Source organism: Canis aureus, chromosome 37 (genome assembly GCF_053574225.1).
Source record: "Canis aureus isolate CA01 chromosome 37, VMU_Caureus_v.1.0, whole genome shotgun sequence".
Classification (NCBI taxonomy): Eukaryota; Metazoa; Chordata; class Mammalia; order Carnivora; family Canidae; genus Canis; species Canis aureus.
Window position 1 is genome coordinate 13,050,986 of NC_135647.1, and position 15,052 is coordinate 13,066,037.

General features: G+C 45.7%; 1 protein-coding gene across 1 annotated transcript; it reads right to left on the reverse strand.

The window, feature by feature from the left end:
• Positions 1–729: 729 nt before the first annotated feature.
• On the reverse strand, positions 730–14,063 carry LOC144306642 (uncharacterized). The gene is made up of 3 exons (XM_077886093.1): positions 13,866–14,063; positions 7,989–8,088; positions 730–1,449 (listed from the first exon to the last, which is right to left on the reverse strand). The coding sequence occupies exons 1-3, from the start codon at positions 13,991–13,993 to the stop codon at positions 1,273–1,275; spliced, it is 405 nt and encodes a 134-aa protein (XP_077742219.1). The 5' UTR covers positions 13,994–14,063; the 3' UTR covers positions 730–1,272.
• Between the last annotated feature and the right edge of the window lie 989 nt (positions 14,064–15,052).

Consider the following 15,052-nt stretch of genomic DNA (forward strand, 5'->3'; position numbering starts at 1 on the left):
ATTATGAGCCTTTTGGTACTAGAGGTTTTTTGAGAAAAAGCAGGGGAAAAAATTGTCAGAAAGTTTAAAGAGGGGAATTCTGTGTTGGAAGCAGAACTGGTTTAAGTTGCCTCTAAGGTCATTCTGTTAGCTTACTGCATCTTAATCATCTTTAAACATACACAGTGCCTTTTAAGTAAGTTAATATATGACTGAAAGGAAACATGGGAAATTCCTTAAAAGCTCTTTCTCCAGCATTCTCTTAACCAGCAGTTGTATGTGTTACCAACTCCTTGGTGCATGTTCACAATGATGCTCCGAAGGAAATAAAAGTGCCTTCAGTATTTACAAAAAAAAAAAAAAAAAAAAAAAAAAAACTAGATCAGCTCAGGTTTCTTGCAATTCACTGTTCAGAGTATTTTGCAACTTGCTAATTCTTTTGAAAATCTGTGCTCCGTGATCCTAACTCGTGGCCTACCTTTCACCAAAATATGTGACAAGTAGCAAATATTCTGGAACAGTCTCCCAATGGGAAGATTGAACAGGGTAGTGTATGAAGCAGTTTCCAAGTAGGAACCCAGAGGCAGCATGTCCCTGTTCATTTCCTCCAATGGCCAAGCCCAGGTTCTGTGGGCTATTCGGCTGTTTCCAGGATAGGAGCACTACCACTTACAAGTTTGACTGCCAGGAGCATCCAAAACACAGCCAGTGCTCACGATGGGCATGCTCTCCAAAGCACAAAAGGTTTATTCTTACTTAGGACTGCCTGATGGCCTGGACGTGAATACTAAGAGAGAGATGATTACACTGGCTTCAGAGGTAATCCCCATCAACCCCAGCAAGATGCCCCAAATAGAATCCTTCCCAAAGGACGGTAGTTCACTTAATTCAGAGAGCTTCTAACACCTCTGACTACATTGTGAGGCGGCGTGCCTGCAGCCAGGGCTGCATACTTCAAATCCCTGCTTCATTAGCCGGCTCTCCTCTCTGGCTGCTCTAATCACGGACTATGAACGTTGAAGGCTCATCTTGGTAGGGCTGGCTGGCTGGTCCCGTAACACTCTACCATCACCCAGCTTCTGGGACAGACCTCACAAAATCCCCTTTCCTGTGTCCCGGAGAGAAAGTGAGCTCCCCGAAGGAGAGGAGCTCAATGGCCTGGGCTAAGGCCAGAGTGGGCTTGTGGCCAGATCCTCTGCCACTCCTGGCCTTCCCTCCATTTTGCCTTGTCACCAACTTGTCACTGGACCTATTCTCTCTCTCAAGAGTCCCCCTCTGCCACTCCAAGGCCTGCTATGCAGAGTCACACACAACTGTGCCAGGGCTCTGCACACACAGCTGTGCTCCCAGGAAGGTACAATGGACTGTGTCCTGGTCCCAGGCCTGCGCTTTCTGTGTGCTCCTGGGGTGGAACAGCTCGTCTTGTTTTCTCCGCTGGAACATGAGAGTGATAACCACTCTCTGGCTGCCCTGTGGAGAAAATGAGGGTGAAAGAAAAAATGGGTATGAAAAACCTTTGTGAGCTGAGAAACATGCTACCATGGAAAACAAGTGATGTGCAATCTTAAAAAGGAAGGAAATTCAGACACACTCTACAAGGTGGATGAACTGTGCCATTCTGCTAATGAAATAAGCCAGTCACAAAAGAAATAGCTCCCTGTGGCTACCAATTCAGGCAACGAATAAAGAAATGAATGCCTGGATGAGGAGGAAAAATTTCCAAAGGAATATCCTAATATTCCAGAATTCTCTCAGGGAAGTCTCTTATAGGTTTCAGAGGTCCCAGATAATATAGGATGGAAGAGAAGCAATGCAGGCCGTAAGTGAAAAATATAATTAAAAAAAAAAACTCTGTTCCTTAGTATTCTTCAATCACTAAAATTTAAACTTTCATTAAGATAATCAGGGCTTTTTTTCCCTTAAATTCCGCATATGAATGAAATTATATGGTATTTGTCTTTCTCTGACTTACTTTGCTCAGCATAATACACTCTAACTCCACCCACATCACTGCAAATGGCAAGGTTTTGATGAACACTGGGTGTTATATGTGAGGGACCAATCACTAAATTGTACTTCTGAAACCAATACTACACTCTATGTATAGTAACTAAAATTTAAATAAAAATTTGAAAAAAATCAGATATTTTGTTAAGTGCAAAACAAATCCCATGATAGACCATTTCTGGGTACATATGCAAAGAATTGAAAGGAGGGACTCCAACAGATATTTTTGTATACCCATGTTCATAGCAGCGTTATTCATAACCGCCAAAAGATGGTGGCAAATTAAATGTCCATGGATAGGTGAACGAATCAACATGTGTTTTCTACTTACAACAGACTATCATTCAGCTTTAAAGGGAAGGAACTTCTGACAAATTCTATGACATGGATGAACCTTGAAGACATGCTGTGTAAAATAAGCCAGTCACAAAAGGACAAATACTGTCCGATTCCACTTACAGGAGCTACGTAACATAATCAACTTCATATAGATAGAGGTAGAATGGTGCTTGCCAAGGGCTGGGGGTACAGAATTTCCATTTTGTAAGATGAAGAAAGCTCTGGACGTTGGTTGCATAACAATGGGAATATACTTGACACCACTGAACTGTGCACTTAAAAACCCCTAAGATAAGGGGCACCTGGGTGGCTCAGTCAGTTGAATGTTTGCCTTCAGCTCAGGTCATGGGATAAATCTCTGCACTGGGCTCCCTGCTCAGTGGGGAGCCTGCTTCTCCCTCTCCCTCTGCCATTTCTCCTGCTTGTGCTCTCTGGCTCTCCTTCTCTCTCTCTCTCTCTCTGTGTGTGTGTGTGTCAGATAAATAACATGTTTTTAAAAATAAAATAAAAATGATTAAGATGATAAATTTCATGTTATGTGCATTTTACTACAGCTTAAAAAAGCAAAATAGGACATAAGGGTCCTGCACATCATGCACCCCTAGAGGCCATTTTGTTTTAGGGTAGTTTTCTCTATATACTAAACAATATTTATGGAACTGAAATCTTATCTTGTGCTTCCATTTCTCTCTGAAGGGCTTCAGCAAAGGAAAAGGCGTCCAGCCAGAGAAGAAAGCTTTAACGGATAATGAGGCCACTGGCCACATCATCTTTCATATACTTGGAAGGATCTCTGAGGGATGAAGGGAAACCAGGGCCCTCAAAGTACAAGCAAGCCAAGGAGTTGAGGGCACAGTGGAAGTGCTGAGACCACCACCAAATTGCTCAGCTTCTGAGGTTTCCTACCTCTGCTCCTGTTACCTCAGCCCTCCTCACACAGAGAACAGACTCCTCAATAAAAGGAGCAACATGCTCCCGTCAAACAGCAGGAAAGGCAAGACAGGTTCGTGCTTCTTTTGTTCCCTCTGTGCTCCATCAGCAGACCTCAGCAATTCCTTCGCAGAGAACAGACCACCACTTATGTTCTCCCTACGTCACCAACTTACTTGCCTATGAACCTTTCCTTTGGTCTCCAGGGACTCTTGTTGAAATGGCTTTTGCCAAGGTCAACCAAAGTCAACCATGCCTTTGCTCTTGAAGCCAGTGGCACTTCTCAGCACTCACATCTGCAGCCACCATTCATCCTTTCCTATTTAGCTGTTCCAACATCTCAGTCTCCTGGACTTCCTCTTAGCTCTTGGGCCTCCATTCCATTGGCCCAGCCCTTCTAGTACTTACCATCTCTGTGCTAATGAATCTCTTGCCAAGATTCCACTTCCAAACCATAGATTTTTATACCCAAGGGCCTGTTGAGCATTGCCATTTGAAGCCTCTCAGTATTTCCTGCTACTCCAACCCTCCTGGCATCTCAACAAGTAGTACCACCTTCCTCCCAGGTACAGAAGCCACAACCTAGAAGTCACCCATAGCTTTCTCTCTCTCACCCATACATCTAAATCCTATTGTTTTTATCTCCTGAGTATCTTCGGAATCCACTGACTCCCTTCAATCACATCCCCACTATCTGCTGTGTGGCCTGTGTGGATGCAACAGCCTCATGCTGCTCCAGCTATAATCCTCTTATGGGGCAGGGGTCCAGCAAATGGCACACTGCCATGGGGCCCTCAAAGAATCCCTATTTACAAAAGTTATTGGCCGAGTTAAGAGAAACCAACACGTGACAGAGAAGCATCTGGGGCTGGCAACAGTGGGGAGCCATAGGTGCCTGGACCTAAAGGGAGCTGGTTTTATATATAATACTAGAGAGAGAGAGAGAGTCGAAGCTGGGAGAAAGCTCTGCCAGGCAGGAGCTTGGCCCGAGTAACGGAGCACAGCCACTGCCAATCTGAGTCTGTAGTGGACAGAGACTGGGGAACAGATATCCTGACTTCTCTTTCTTCCTATCCTCCCACCTCCTGCTCCTACCTCCTGCGGGCTGACCCCATATGGAAATCCAAGGGCAGAGCAGCCTATTGTTGCAGTCCATAAATGGCAACATTCTGGGACATGGAATGAGATGGAGAAAGGAAGCAAGTGGGAAAGGTCTGGAGAGACCAACAGAAAACATCCTTTCTCACTCAATCTCCATACCACAGTTCCAGCAACTTATCTATAGCACAAATATGACTTTGCCATCCCCACACTTGCTTTAGGATGATGTCTGAACCTGTTAACACCATCCCTGAATGGAGTTCCTGCCTGAATCTCCAGGCACATGCCATCCTCACCACCACTACCTGTGTCCCTCACCCTGACTGATCTCTCTCTCCGCTCCAAATGTTCCGAACTGATGGCCAATTCTCTCTTGGATCTCTGCAACCCTTTCCCTCCAACTTCTCCCAGTGGTCAGTTCTCACTTTAGTTGTGGCCTCCTCCAGGCAGCCTTCCCTAACCACCCAAGATGGGGTCGAGCACCCCTCCTGTCATTCATCTCTCTCTCTTCACCCCCCTCCAGTAGCACACTATACTCATCAAACACTATTGGTTTTGCCTATTTTATATCTATTTCTCCCATAGACCAGAAACATATTGAATGCAAAGACCAATAGCCCCAAAATGTGCACAGCCCCTGGCATGCACTCACTTCATATTTGCTGAGTCAATGAATGGATATTCACAAAAATCCTATGACACCGATATTCTCACCTCATTTTTTAATAACTGAGGACGCTGAGGTCTGAAGATATTTAATGACTTGTCCAAAGCCACAAAGCTGGCTTGAGATGAAGCCCAGCTTCTTTTATGTGTGCCCATTCTACCTCCATAGGTTGTCTACCAAGGATGCTAATGAGCTTCCAAAAAAAGGTGTTGCTGCTTTGCTCTGATATGCCCCCAAATGTCCAGAAGTCTGGGTTCCACTGCATACTTGTATCGGTTCCCCTTCCCTAAGAAGCTTATAGGATGCACCCTATAATCTCCAAGTTTCCCATGTCTGCTGTTTTCTCTGGCAACAAGTCAAGAAGCAAGGGCTGATGTGGGGAAATAGTGTCAGAGAGTTTGAGAAGAGAAGTTGTAAGGCCAAATGTTTTTGCTTGGAAAGATGAGAGAGAATGAGAGAAGAGATTGAGTCGCTACCACCCAGAGTCCCCAGCCTGGCCAGAGCTAGTCCTGCAGGATGCCCGAGCCAGCACCAAGGTATTTTTACCTCAACCTGCCTTGGAGGAAAGGCTGAGAAGCCAAAGGATGACCACCTATTTTTTGTGAGCAGCTATTGGATTTCTGCTCAGTACCCCACTTCTTCTTCTCGTTGAATGCGGACTGTTTAATAGAGCGATTGCAGCTTTCATCCAAAGGAACAAACAGCTAGCAAGGCTGGCTCTCAAAACACTAGTAGGATGTCAACATGGGAGCTTCGGAAAAATTCTTCTTGAAGAGTACTTAAGTCAATAATACCGGGAAATGACAGGAGCGCAGGGTGAGCTGAAGTGAATGTGCCTCTCTGCGAATAATGAGAACCACAGAGTGCCCTGCACTCTCTGCTCACCAAATGAGGGGCTCTGAGTACTTTAGAAATGCACCAAAGCCTCCTGGCACTCCCGTTAAAAGGAAAAGGGGTCATTATGTCCATTTTATAAATGGGGGTGCAGAGAAAGGAATCAGTGCTTTGCCCCGGTTCACAGCACAGGGAGGAAGGGAAGTCAGGGTGGAGTCCTGCCCCCCACCCTACTCCTCCTACCCAGGGAGGGTCTTCCTGGCCCAGATGAGGAGGTGGGGAGGGACAGGAAACCTGATGACGGGGTGTGGTCCCAAGCATCCCTATTCCAGGAAGACTCATGAGTGTAGAAGCCTCCAAAAAGGGGCAGCACAAAGACATAAGCCCATTTTGGTATGAGACAGAGTGGAAAATCTATTCAAAAAGAAATGAATGAACACAGCAGCGAAGTCTTGGGGCTCCATCAGCAGATGGAGGCAGTTCGGGGTGTGCGGCCCCTTGGAGAAGGGAGCTGTGGCCTGGGGTTGTGCCCTTGCCTGGGAGATCTCTGAGAACTTCTTTTATGGAATCCTTTTAAAAAATGAAATTCTGAAGTAAATTGCGCTTAGGGCTTTAGAAAACAGTACCCCGAATGGAACAGGCTCTGTAATAACAGGATGCCGCTTTTAAATACCTCAAACAGGGCGTCAGGCCCTGTTTATTGGTGTCCTGGTGCCTAGTGGGTTTGTGACAGAGGGGGTAAGGGAGGGTGGGAGGATGGAAGACAGGAGGGAAGAGAGGAGAGAAGGGAAAGCTTTCAAACACCAAAGTATGAGGGATAACAGGAGAAGAAAGACTTAACTCTTCCTTCTCCTCTCTCAGCAAAGAACGCAAGATGTGCACTCATAGTGGGCTGCGGCGAACCCGCCCCTGCATCCTCTACTGCCCGCAGGTGCCACTGGAAGCCGTGCTCTGATCGCCATCCCCACATCCACCCTCTGCCCTGCCCCTTTTCCAGGTACTGGATCATCTGCCCCCTTGTCCTGTGGCTTTCCTGTGGCCAAAGGGCAATGGTTTCGTTCCCCTGGCCGTCTCCTCACTGTGGCAGTGAGGACAGGGGTCTCTCTGGGCTGCATGGCATCCTGGGTGGTCGCAGCTTCCTTCTGCACCTGTGCCCTCAGGCTCTGCCACCACCGGCTGCCTTGATGCTCAGGCCTGGGGCTAGGGCTGGCTTCCCACCCTTATTCATCCCCAGAAGCTGCCATCCCTAGTGCTCTCCTGCAGCCCTGCCCACACCTCAGTAACCAGCACCCTTCCTCAACCCTCATGAGTGGGTTGTGGGTTTCCTGCCAGGACCCTGACTGATGGGGACAGTTATTTAACTCCTCTGAGTAGTGACTTCCTTGCCTCTAAGATGAGGGTACTAACATGACCTGAGCAAGGTTGTTCCAAAGCTAAGTGAGACCACATCTATTGGGTGCCACCATGTATCTGAACTAGATTATGTACTTTACAAAAGGCACTTTGCCCCCTGGGCTTGCTGCAGATGATGATCTGAGCCCATCAGCGGGGTCCAGTCTCCCAGAGTTTCCTGATCTGGCCACGTGGGCGGCCTCTGGAAAAGATGTTTTTATCAGCTTACATCCAGTGGAGAAGTACGTGCCTCATGGGTGGGACGAAAGCTTGGGGAACCACTTCCAGCCCCTGCCAGCTGAGGATAAAACCTTGCACATACCGTGCAGTCTAACTTAGCAAGGAAGGCCCTGGAGGATCATGGGGCCCAGGATCTCCTCCTCAAGGCTGCACTATGAGAATCCACTCATCCTGCCAGGCAAGGCCATCCTTTTCAGGGTGGCACCTCACTAAGCATTGGGCCCTGAGGTCATAATTGACCACCTCCACTCTCAATCATTAAAACATCTGGATCACTAATCATTGTTGCAAATGGGTTCATTAAATCCCCAAAGAAAAATTCAACTCCTTCTTTCCATTACGCATTCTTTCAACAAATATGTCATACAGGCCCACCATGTGTCATCACGACTGGTCAAAGGACAGAGAAAACAAATATAAAACATGGCCCTTACCCCTCAGGAGCTCAGAGTTAGAACAAGAAACTGGACCCAGTACCTCCCCTCATGCGGTCACTCACCAGGTCTCTATGCCGACAAAGCCGCAGACCGGGCACATCATGGTGTGGTGACGGCTCACCAGAGGGTGACAGCAAGGTGCAGGCAAGGGGCGGCAGTTGTCTTGATGGAAACAAGAAGAAGGAAACTCAAGACTGATTTTTCAAGGTTATGGAGGTCCCGGACTCACTTTTCCGGGCCATGTTAGAAAGTACGCTGAATGGTGGCTGGTTGTTCTTGGCCTGGTGGCTGTTTAATACTTTCATATAGTCGTTCTAGTAGTTGGGTCACCCACCTCTGTAGGTTCCTGGGTTTGCTTTTGAGCAACTCACCTGTAGCTGCTTCCCACTATCCCTCTATTTGCTATTCTTTTGCTCTCCTAATTGTTGTAACCATAATCCACTGTGTTCAATTTACAAAGGGCAGTTCATTTTCATCCCACCCATTATTCAGGATTCTGTGATCTGTCACGCTTCCTGGTACTGTAAACACTGAGATTTTACAGAAGAACATTAACAGAAAGCAGGGGAAATTACAGAGATTGTGGTTTTCTGTTTTGTTTCAAAACATTTAATGTCACATTTTTGTAGAATGAATCTTCCAGGCAGGAAAATACATATTTATTAGTCTCTGTACTAATGGGCCATTAAATATTTACACAGATCTGATGGAATTAGGAATAGTAGCAATAATTCCTTCCTTTCATTCATCCAACAAATTTTATTATGCATCTACTATGTGCCAGTCACCTGGAGTTCTTAGCACCGGGGGTAAAACAGTGAATGAGATGAAGTCCCTGCTCTCCCGGTGATTCTGATTTCTGATTGAGGAAAAGAAGATGACAGATAAGAATGTATACGGTGTCAGGTAGCAATATGTGCTGAGGAGGGAAATAAAATGGGGTAAGAAGGCAGAGAAGGTGTAGGTGGTATTTTATATATAGTGGTTAGGGAAGGCCTCTGATAAAGCAGAAGAATACAGAATGTGGATTTCTGGAGTCAGGGTGCCCCAGGTGAAAGGAATAGTCATTGCAAAGGTCCTGAGACAGCAGAGGCTCTGCAGGTTAGAGGAAGAGGAAGAACAAGCTGCCATGGAATGAGGAGGGAGGTGAGTAGTAGCAGATGTCAGAAAGTGGTCATGTAGGATCCTATGGGCCACAGAAATGGATATGGTTCAGAGGTTACCGGAAGTCTCCTCAGAGTGTTCTGTGCAGATTCTGAGCAGAACGTGCTATACTCTTAAGTTTTAGAAGGCCTGGCCTGGCTTCTGTATGGAGAATAAACTGGGGGACCAGGGCAGAATCAAAGAGGTCAATTGGGGCCACTGTAATGCAACGGGCCACTTAATGCAATGGACCCCCGACTCGCTGTGACATGTTTTTGATGGTTGGCGTGTATTTTCCCAGACTCACATGAGCTGTTTTCACTTCAACTTAGTGTAAATAAAGTTTCATATTCCAGAGCTAACCACATAATTCAGACTTTCCTAAATAGAACATAATGCTGACTAAATTTATGTTACCAATATATTCTCTGCATCCCATTCACCCAAACTTGAAGAAAAAAATACGAGATTCTTTTTTTCTCCTTTCTTCTCTACATTAAAGCCTTCCTAGCAGTTGGCCTCAAATGTTTGAGAGATTGGTTCAAGATGAGATTAGGAATTAAGAACTCTACTTTATTAAGTGTTCTTCTAGTAAAATTATGTTTAATCACTTTCAGAAGTTACTCTTCAAAAGCAATGCTTGTGATGCTAATTTTCAGGGACCGAATCATACTCTGAGTTACAGTACCTGAGTGTTTTCAGCTCTATGAATGTAAAACTGTTACAGGATTTCCACCTTAAAGCTGGTAAAAAAAAAAATGCAGAAAGTAAAACATGGCATTGTCCTACATTCATTATCTGTCCATGATATTCAGGACCCCTCCCTACAGAGCATTTCTGCAGAACAATAATTATTCCCTTCCTGGTAACTTTGAGCTTGACCGTTAGATTTGCTTTGGCCAATGAGAAGTGTATTAAAGTGGCCCATGCTGCTTCTGCCAGAACTTTCAAAGCCAACACATGGTCTAGCCATTGGTCTAATAGGGTCTGTTGCTGTCTTACAAATCATTATAACAGGATTTGGACACAGTGTCTAAAGGACCCAGAGAAAGCTTTAGTGGCATTTGTAAGACTTCTTAAAGTCTCTAGTGCTCTCTAAATGGTCTCCAGCTTTGTTATACTTTTGGAGTTTTCTAATCCAGGAAAATCTCTGAAAGTGAAATTTCATTTGCAAACTTTTCCTTTCATATCTTAACCTGGAGCCAGAGATACAGAAGAATTCCCCACCCTCCTGAGAATAGCTCAATTCTGAATAAAGACCCGTTGGCACTAGAAGATGACAAAGAAAGACGTCACTGCCTTCTGCTCTCTTTATATACTAATAATAACCCAACGAGGCACATATGCTTATCACATGATTAATATCAAACCATCCTCTGCATGAGAATATGCCCTAATTACCCTATACCTTCTACCCTTTACTTTTCTTACTTAGCCCTAAAATTATTTTTAGGGCCTATATACGGCAAATATAGTTTAACAATAATGTTAGATTGTGAGTCTAATGATAGACATTCCAAATTTCTCATGTGTTGTGCCCTCCAGCAGATTGGATGACCCTGGCCGAGGGGCTGGCCTCTATTATCCCAACTTGCCTGGGTGGAATATTGATGAGGACTATGGAAAACTTAGCATTTCAGAGAGTACCCTGAAGTTCTTTCGAGATCTTCCTAATTGGGAATATATATCAGATAACTGGTAATTCCCCAGCTTAACAATTCTCCACGGTTTACCAATGCATTTACAACAGAAATCTAAACTCCTTCCCATGGCCTTTGAGGAGTGGCATGGATGGGTCCTGCCTGGCTCGCCCCACCTTTGACCCCTCTTCCCCACTCATACTGGTCTCCTTCCAGGTTCCCCAAGGCATACAAAGTCTTTCCTATGTTAGAGACCACTATTGCTGTTTCTTCCTCTCTGAACATTCTTGACTCTTCACCTGTTTTATTTTCCACCGCCTAAGAGACCCTGCCGGAGCAGTTGGGGCTCCCCCGAGACAGGGCGCTGGGAATATCATGCTCTCAGCTACCCACGTGATGTCAGCTCTCAGGACAGACAGTAAAGCACAGACGAGCACCAAGGGAATCCCTCTCCATCTTGCTCCGCTGTTCCCCAAACCATGCCTACAGGATCACGGCTGTGCCCACTCTTTGAAGAGACCTGACCAGTGACACCAAAAATGTCATGAATCAGAGGTGCTAACTCCAATTACTGTCATTAATGCACCTCTTTTCCCCCAACTTCTCTGCCCCTTCCCAATTCAATTGTCTTCCACATTGCTGGCAAGTGCTGTCTCTATAGCAGTGAAAGAGTTGCAATCAGAAGGCAAATCTTTTTATGAAGGTGAGTGGAGATCGTGTCTTCCTTTACGTGGCAGAGAATACCGCCGGTATAATTTCTCTTGTATAATAGGTCTACCCTGAAGTGTAGCTATTTCAAGCTATACATGATTGTTGTCACCCTTTGTTCCCTAAAACCTACAGGGATCCTATTGTAAGTACCTTGGTTCCCTTTATTTCTGTAGGTCCTCACTCCAAGGGAAAAAAGGATGAATTATTTTATTTCTCTCATTTAATTTTCCAGATGCCTGGGGACCATGCTTAGAACAATCCAAACAGAAGAAGAAAAAAGCGTGTTGAAAAATGATCAGCCCCAATGCCTTTAGCTGGCTTTTGAGTGAAGAAAAGGCCCCCTCAGTGGGCTGTGGTCCATTTGAAAGGACTGAAGAGAAATCTCTTTTTTCCTGTGACATTTTTATTCACAGCCATAATGCTTCTCCCTACATCTTGCAGTGGTGTACTACATGTAGCAGGATACATGTGTACACACACACACACACACACACTCCCACATATGTGCAAGCCAAAGAAAGTGCAGGGGCTTCTTCTATAGCTGGCAATAAACCTCTACAGAGCCAAACACGGTGCTAACGCCTATCAGGAACAAAGCAAATACTTCATTCCTGATCGTCATCTAAAACCCAGGATGTCTTATCCCCCTTTGAAAAATTTTGCTATCAGCAGCGTTATCTTGATTTTGTGTACCTCGAATCTTCTAATTCATTACAAAAATACAATATGACTGCTACTACTCTTACTAATAACGAGAGAGCACTTTGGCTGCTTACTATGTGCCAGATATGAAACAATTCATGGGAATTATTGTGATTTAATTCTTAAAATAAGGCTTTGGGATAGATACAATGGTGATGGTCATTGCTGTTAGTATTATCATTTTCCGCATCATAAAACCAAGACTCAGAGAGGTTAAGTCACTTGGGCAGGGGTCTCACAGCCAGGAAAGACAGGGCTGGGTTCCACATCCCAGTCAGCCGACCCCAAGACGCATGCTTTTAGACAGAAGTTGGTGTTGTCTCACTGTGGAAGCCACATTATAGAGTAGAAAGCAGGAGAGCAGATAATTCACCATTTAAATAAGACTAGAGGTGGTAACCATTTTACCTAATGAACCCAATTCTACCTTGAAAGTCTCCCCTCTCCTTGCAGTATCAACTGGGACAATTTCCCAAAACCTCTTCTCATGTCTTGGTTATCCTCTGGCCCCATCGTGTTACTCGAGCCCCTCCCGGCAAGAGCAATCTGTGAGTGGCTCAGTCTCATAATGAAATCCGTCGGGTAATCCCCTAAAACTCTCTGGCTGGAGTCCAAGAAGGAAACTTCTTATACTAAATTCCACTCTAAATTAAAAAATATTTTAGTAAGGACCCAGCATATTTATAGTATGTGTGAATATCCTCCTTCCCACTTAACAAAAGTGATAGAAATTCTGGATGAGATACTGCCACTGAGACAGATAATCTTCTCCATATCAGTACTTGAGAAACCAAAGAAATGCCATGATATATCGGAGAGGAACAACACGAGGACCAGCCCCTCTGCAAAGACCTCATGAAATACTCGCACTCATGGCTTAGTCTCTCCACGCTCAAAGACCAGGGTTGAAATCATTTATATTTGATATCCACAGAGCAGAGAGCACAGGATGCCCCTCTAAATATCAGAAAAACAGACAAATGTTTCTTTGGGGGAGTGCCTTGTGACAGCCGGGCTCGAGATCAACACTAACGTGTTCAGACACCTGTGCCATCAGCTACAAAAATCACAGCAGGCGTGGGGCTCCGGGCAGCGTCCTGGAAAATGTGACAAATAGTCGAGCTGCGTGCCCTGGGACCTACGTGTGTACACGGGGATGTGATTCTGACTCGTAAGTATATTAATTATTTCCAAGGCCTGGCAGTAAGTAACTCTTAGAGTTCCCATAACAGAATATCCAGGGTGTGCTTTGTCCCAGCCTCGAATGCTCCTACACCCTCCTCCCACACTCATGGCCCAGCCTTTCTGCACAGCCCATCAGATCCTGACACCTGCTTGGGGCAGAGGAGCGACTTCGTTGTCTGTGCCTGCCATCCCACTCACCCCTCCTCAGCCCAGCGGCTGGGTGAGGGTCAGGCTGGGGAGGAACTGCAATTGGCAAGAGGAAGGTTCGATGTCGTGGGGACGCTCACCTCTGAAGGCTGGCAAACCCATCCTGAGAGCTATGGGGAGGCCTGAGAGGAGCCAGGGAGCGTCAGAAGCTCTGGGCCATCCAGCGGTGCTGGGAGCATGGGTCTGTACCTCTGGACCGCTCTCAGCCATGGCAGGATGGCACTGATGCTGAGGAGAGGGTAGAAGCATAAAATGGACAAACAGGACAGCAGAGGCAGAGGGGACTTGGCTGAGGCTCTCTAAGTCCATGAAAGGGAGGCCAAATGAGAAAAGTAGAGAACTATTTCATACCTTCTGGAATGCTGTGTGCCCGGGCACTGCCTAACAGCGAGGTTGTTTTCTGGCCTCCCACTGGGTTTTTTGACATGGCAAGAAGGTGGACAGCAGAGTTCCAGAAGACACCCAGGTGCTCCAGACATCCCTGATGGTCACACCTGGATCCGTGCTTTCCCTGCTTTCTCCGGTCCCATTATCAGTACTGCACACATTTTCCCTGAAATAAAGATGTTTTGCTTGCTTTATTGTGTGCGCACCTTTGCTTGCCAATGCATTTCTAAGTTTCTCCGAGGCAGGGTTTGTTTCCCACAGCCGAGAACATAAGCATGTGCCACATGTGTATAATTGTATAATTTCTGATAAGATGTAGCTGTGTAGTCTCTTCATCTGTCATCGTATTATGTAAAAAACAGCAGAATGGATTTTCATCATCATTGCAGAATTATTTTTTTGGCTTAGCACAACACAAATTTATTACCTTAGAGTTCTGGAGGTGCAAAGTCTAAAACGGTTCTCACTAAGCTAACCTCAAGATGTCAGCAGGGCGGCACTCCTTCTGGAATCTCTAGGGTAGGATCTGTTTCCCTGCCCTTTCCAGCTGTTGGAGATTGCCCATTTTCATGGGCTCGTGGCCCCTTCCTATATTCTCAAAGCTGCAGAGCATCTTCTAACCCCTGCCCTACTCTGACCCTCAGTCTTAAGAATCTTTGCATTTTGGGTACACCTGGATAACCCAAGACAATCTCCCCATCTCAAGATCCTTAACTTAATTACATCTGCAAAGTTCCCTTTGCCATATTCACTGGTTCCAGGGATTAGGATGGACATCTCTGGGGGGAGGGGTGTCATTATTTCACCCACCACAAGTAAGGAGCTGTTATTATTTCCATACCTGAAGGTGCAGAAAACAGAACAGTTTCTAGAACCCAGATTGAGGCATGGCTATGGAGAAGGCTAGACTGGGGCTCAGTGGTGATGATGGTCAGAAATACCAGATCTCAATCCCTTCCTCGTTGGCAGAGTTTTTCTGACATGGTCTGACTTAAAGTGGAATCTACACAACATACGTATGAAGAACTTGAGGGCCTTGGGTGAACAGAGTCAGCCCAGCTGAAGGAGGGGGCAATCTAACACAGTGGGGGAGATTAGAGCCCAGAGTCTGGAGCTGGACTACCTGGTTCAAATTCCAGTGTTACCATTTA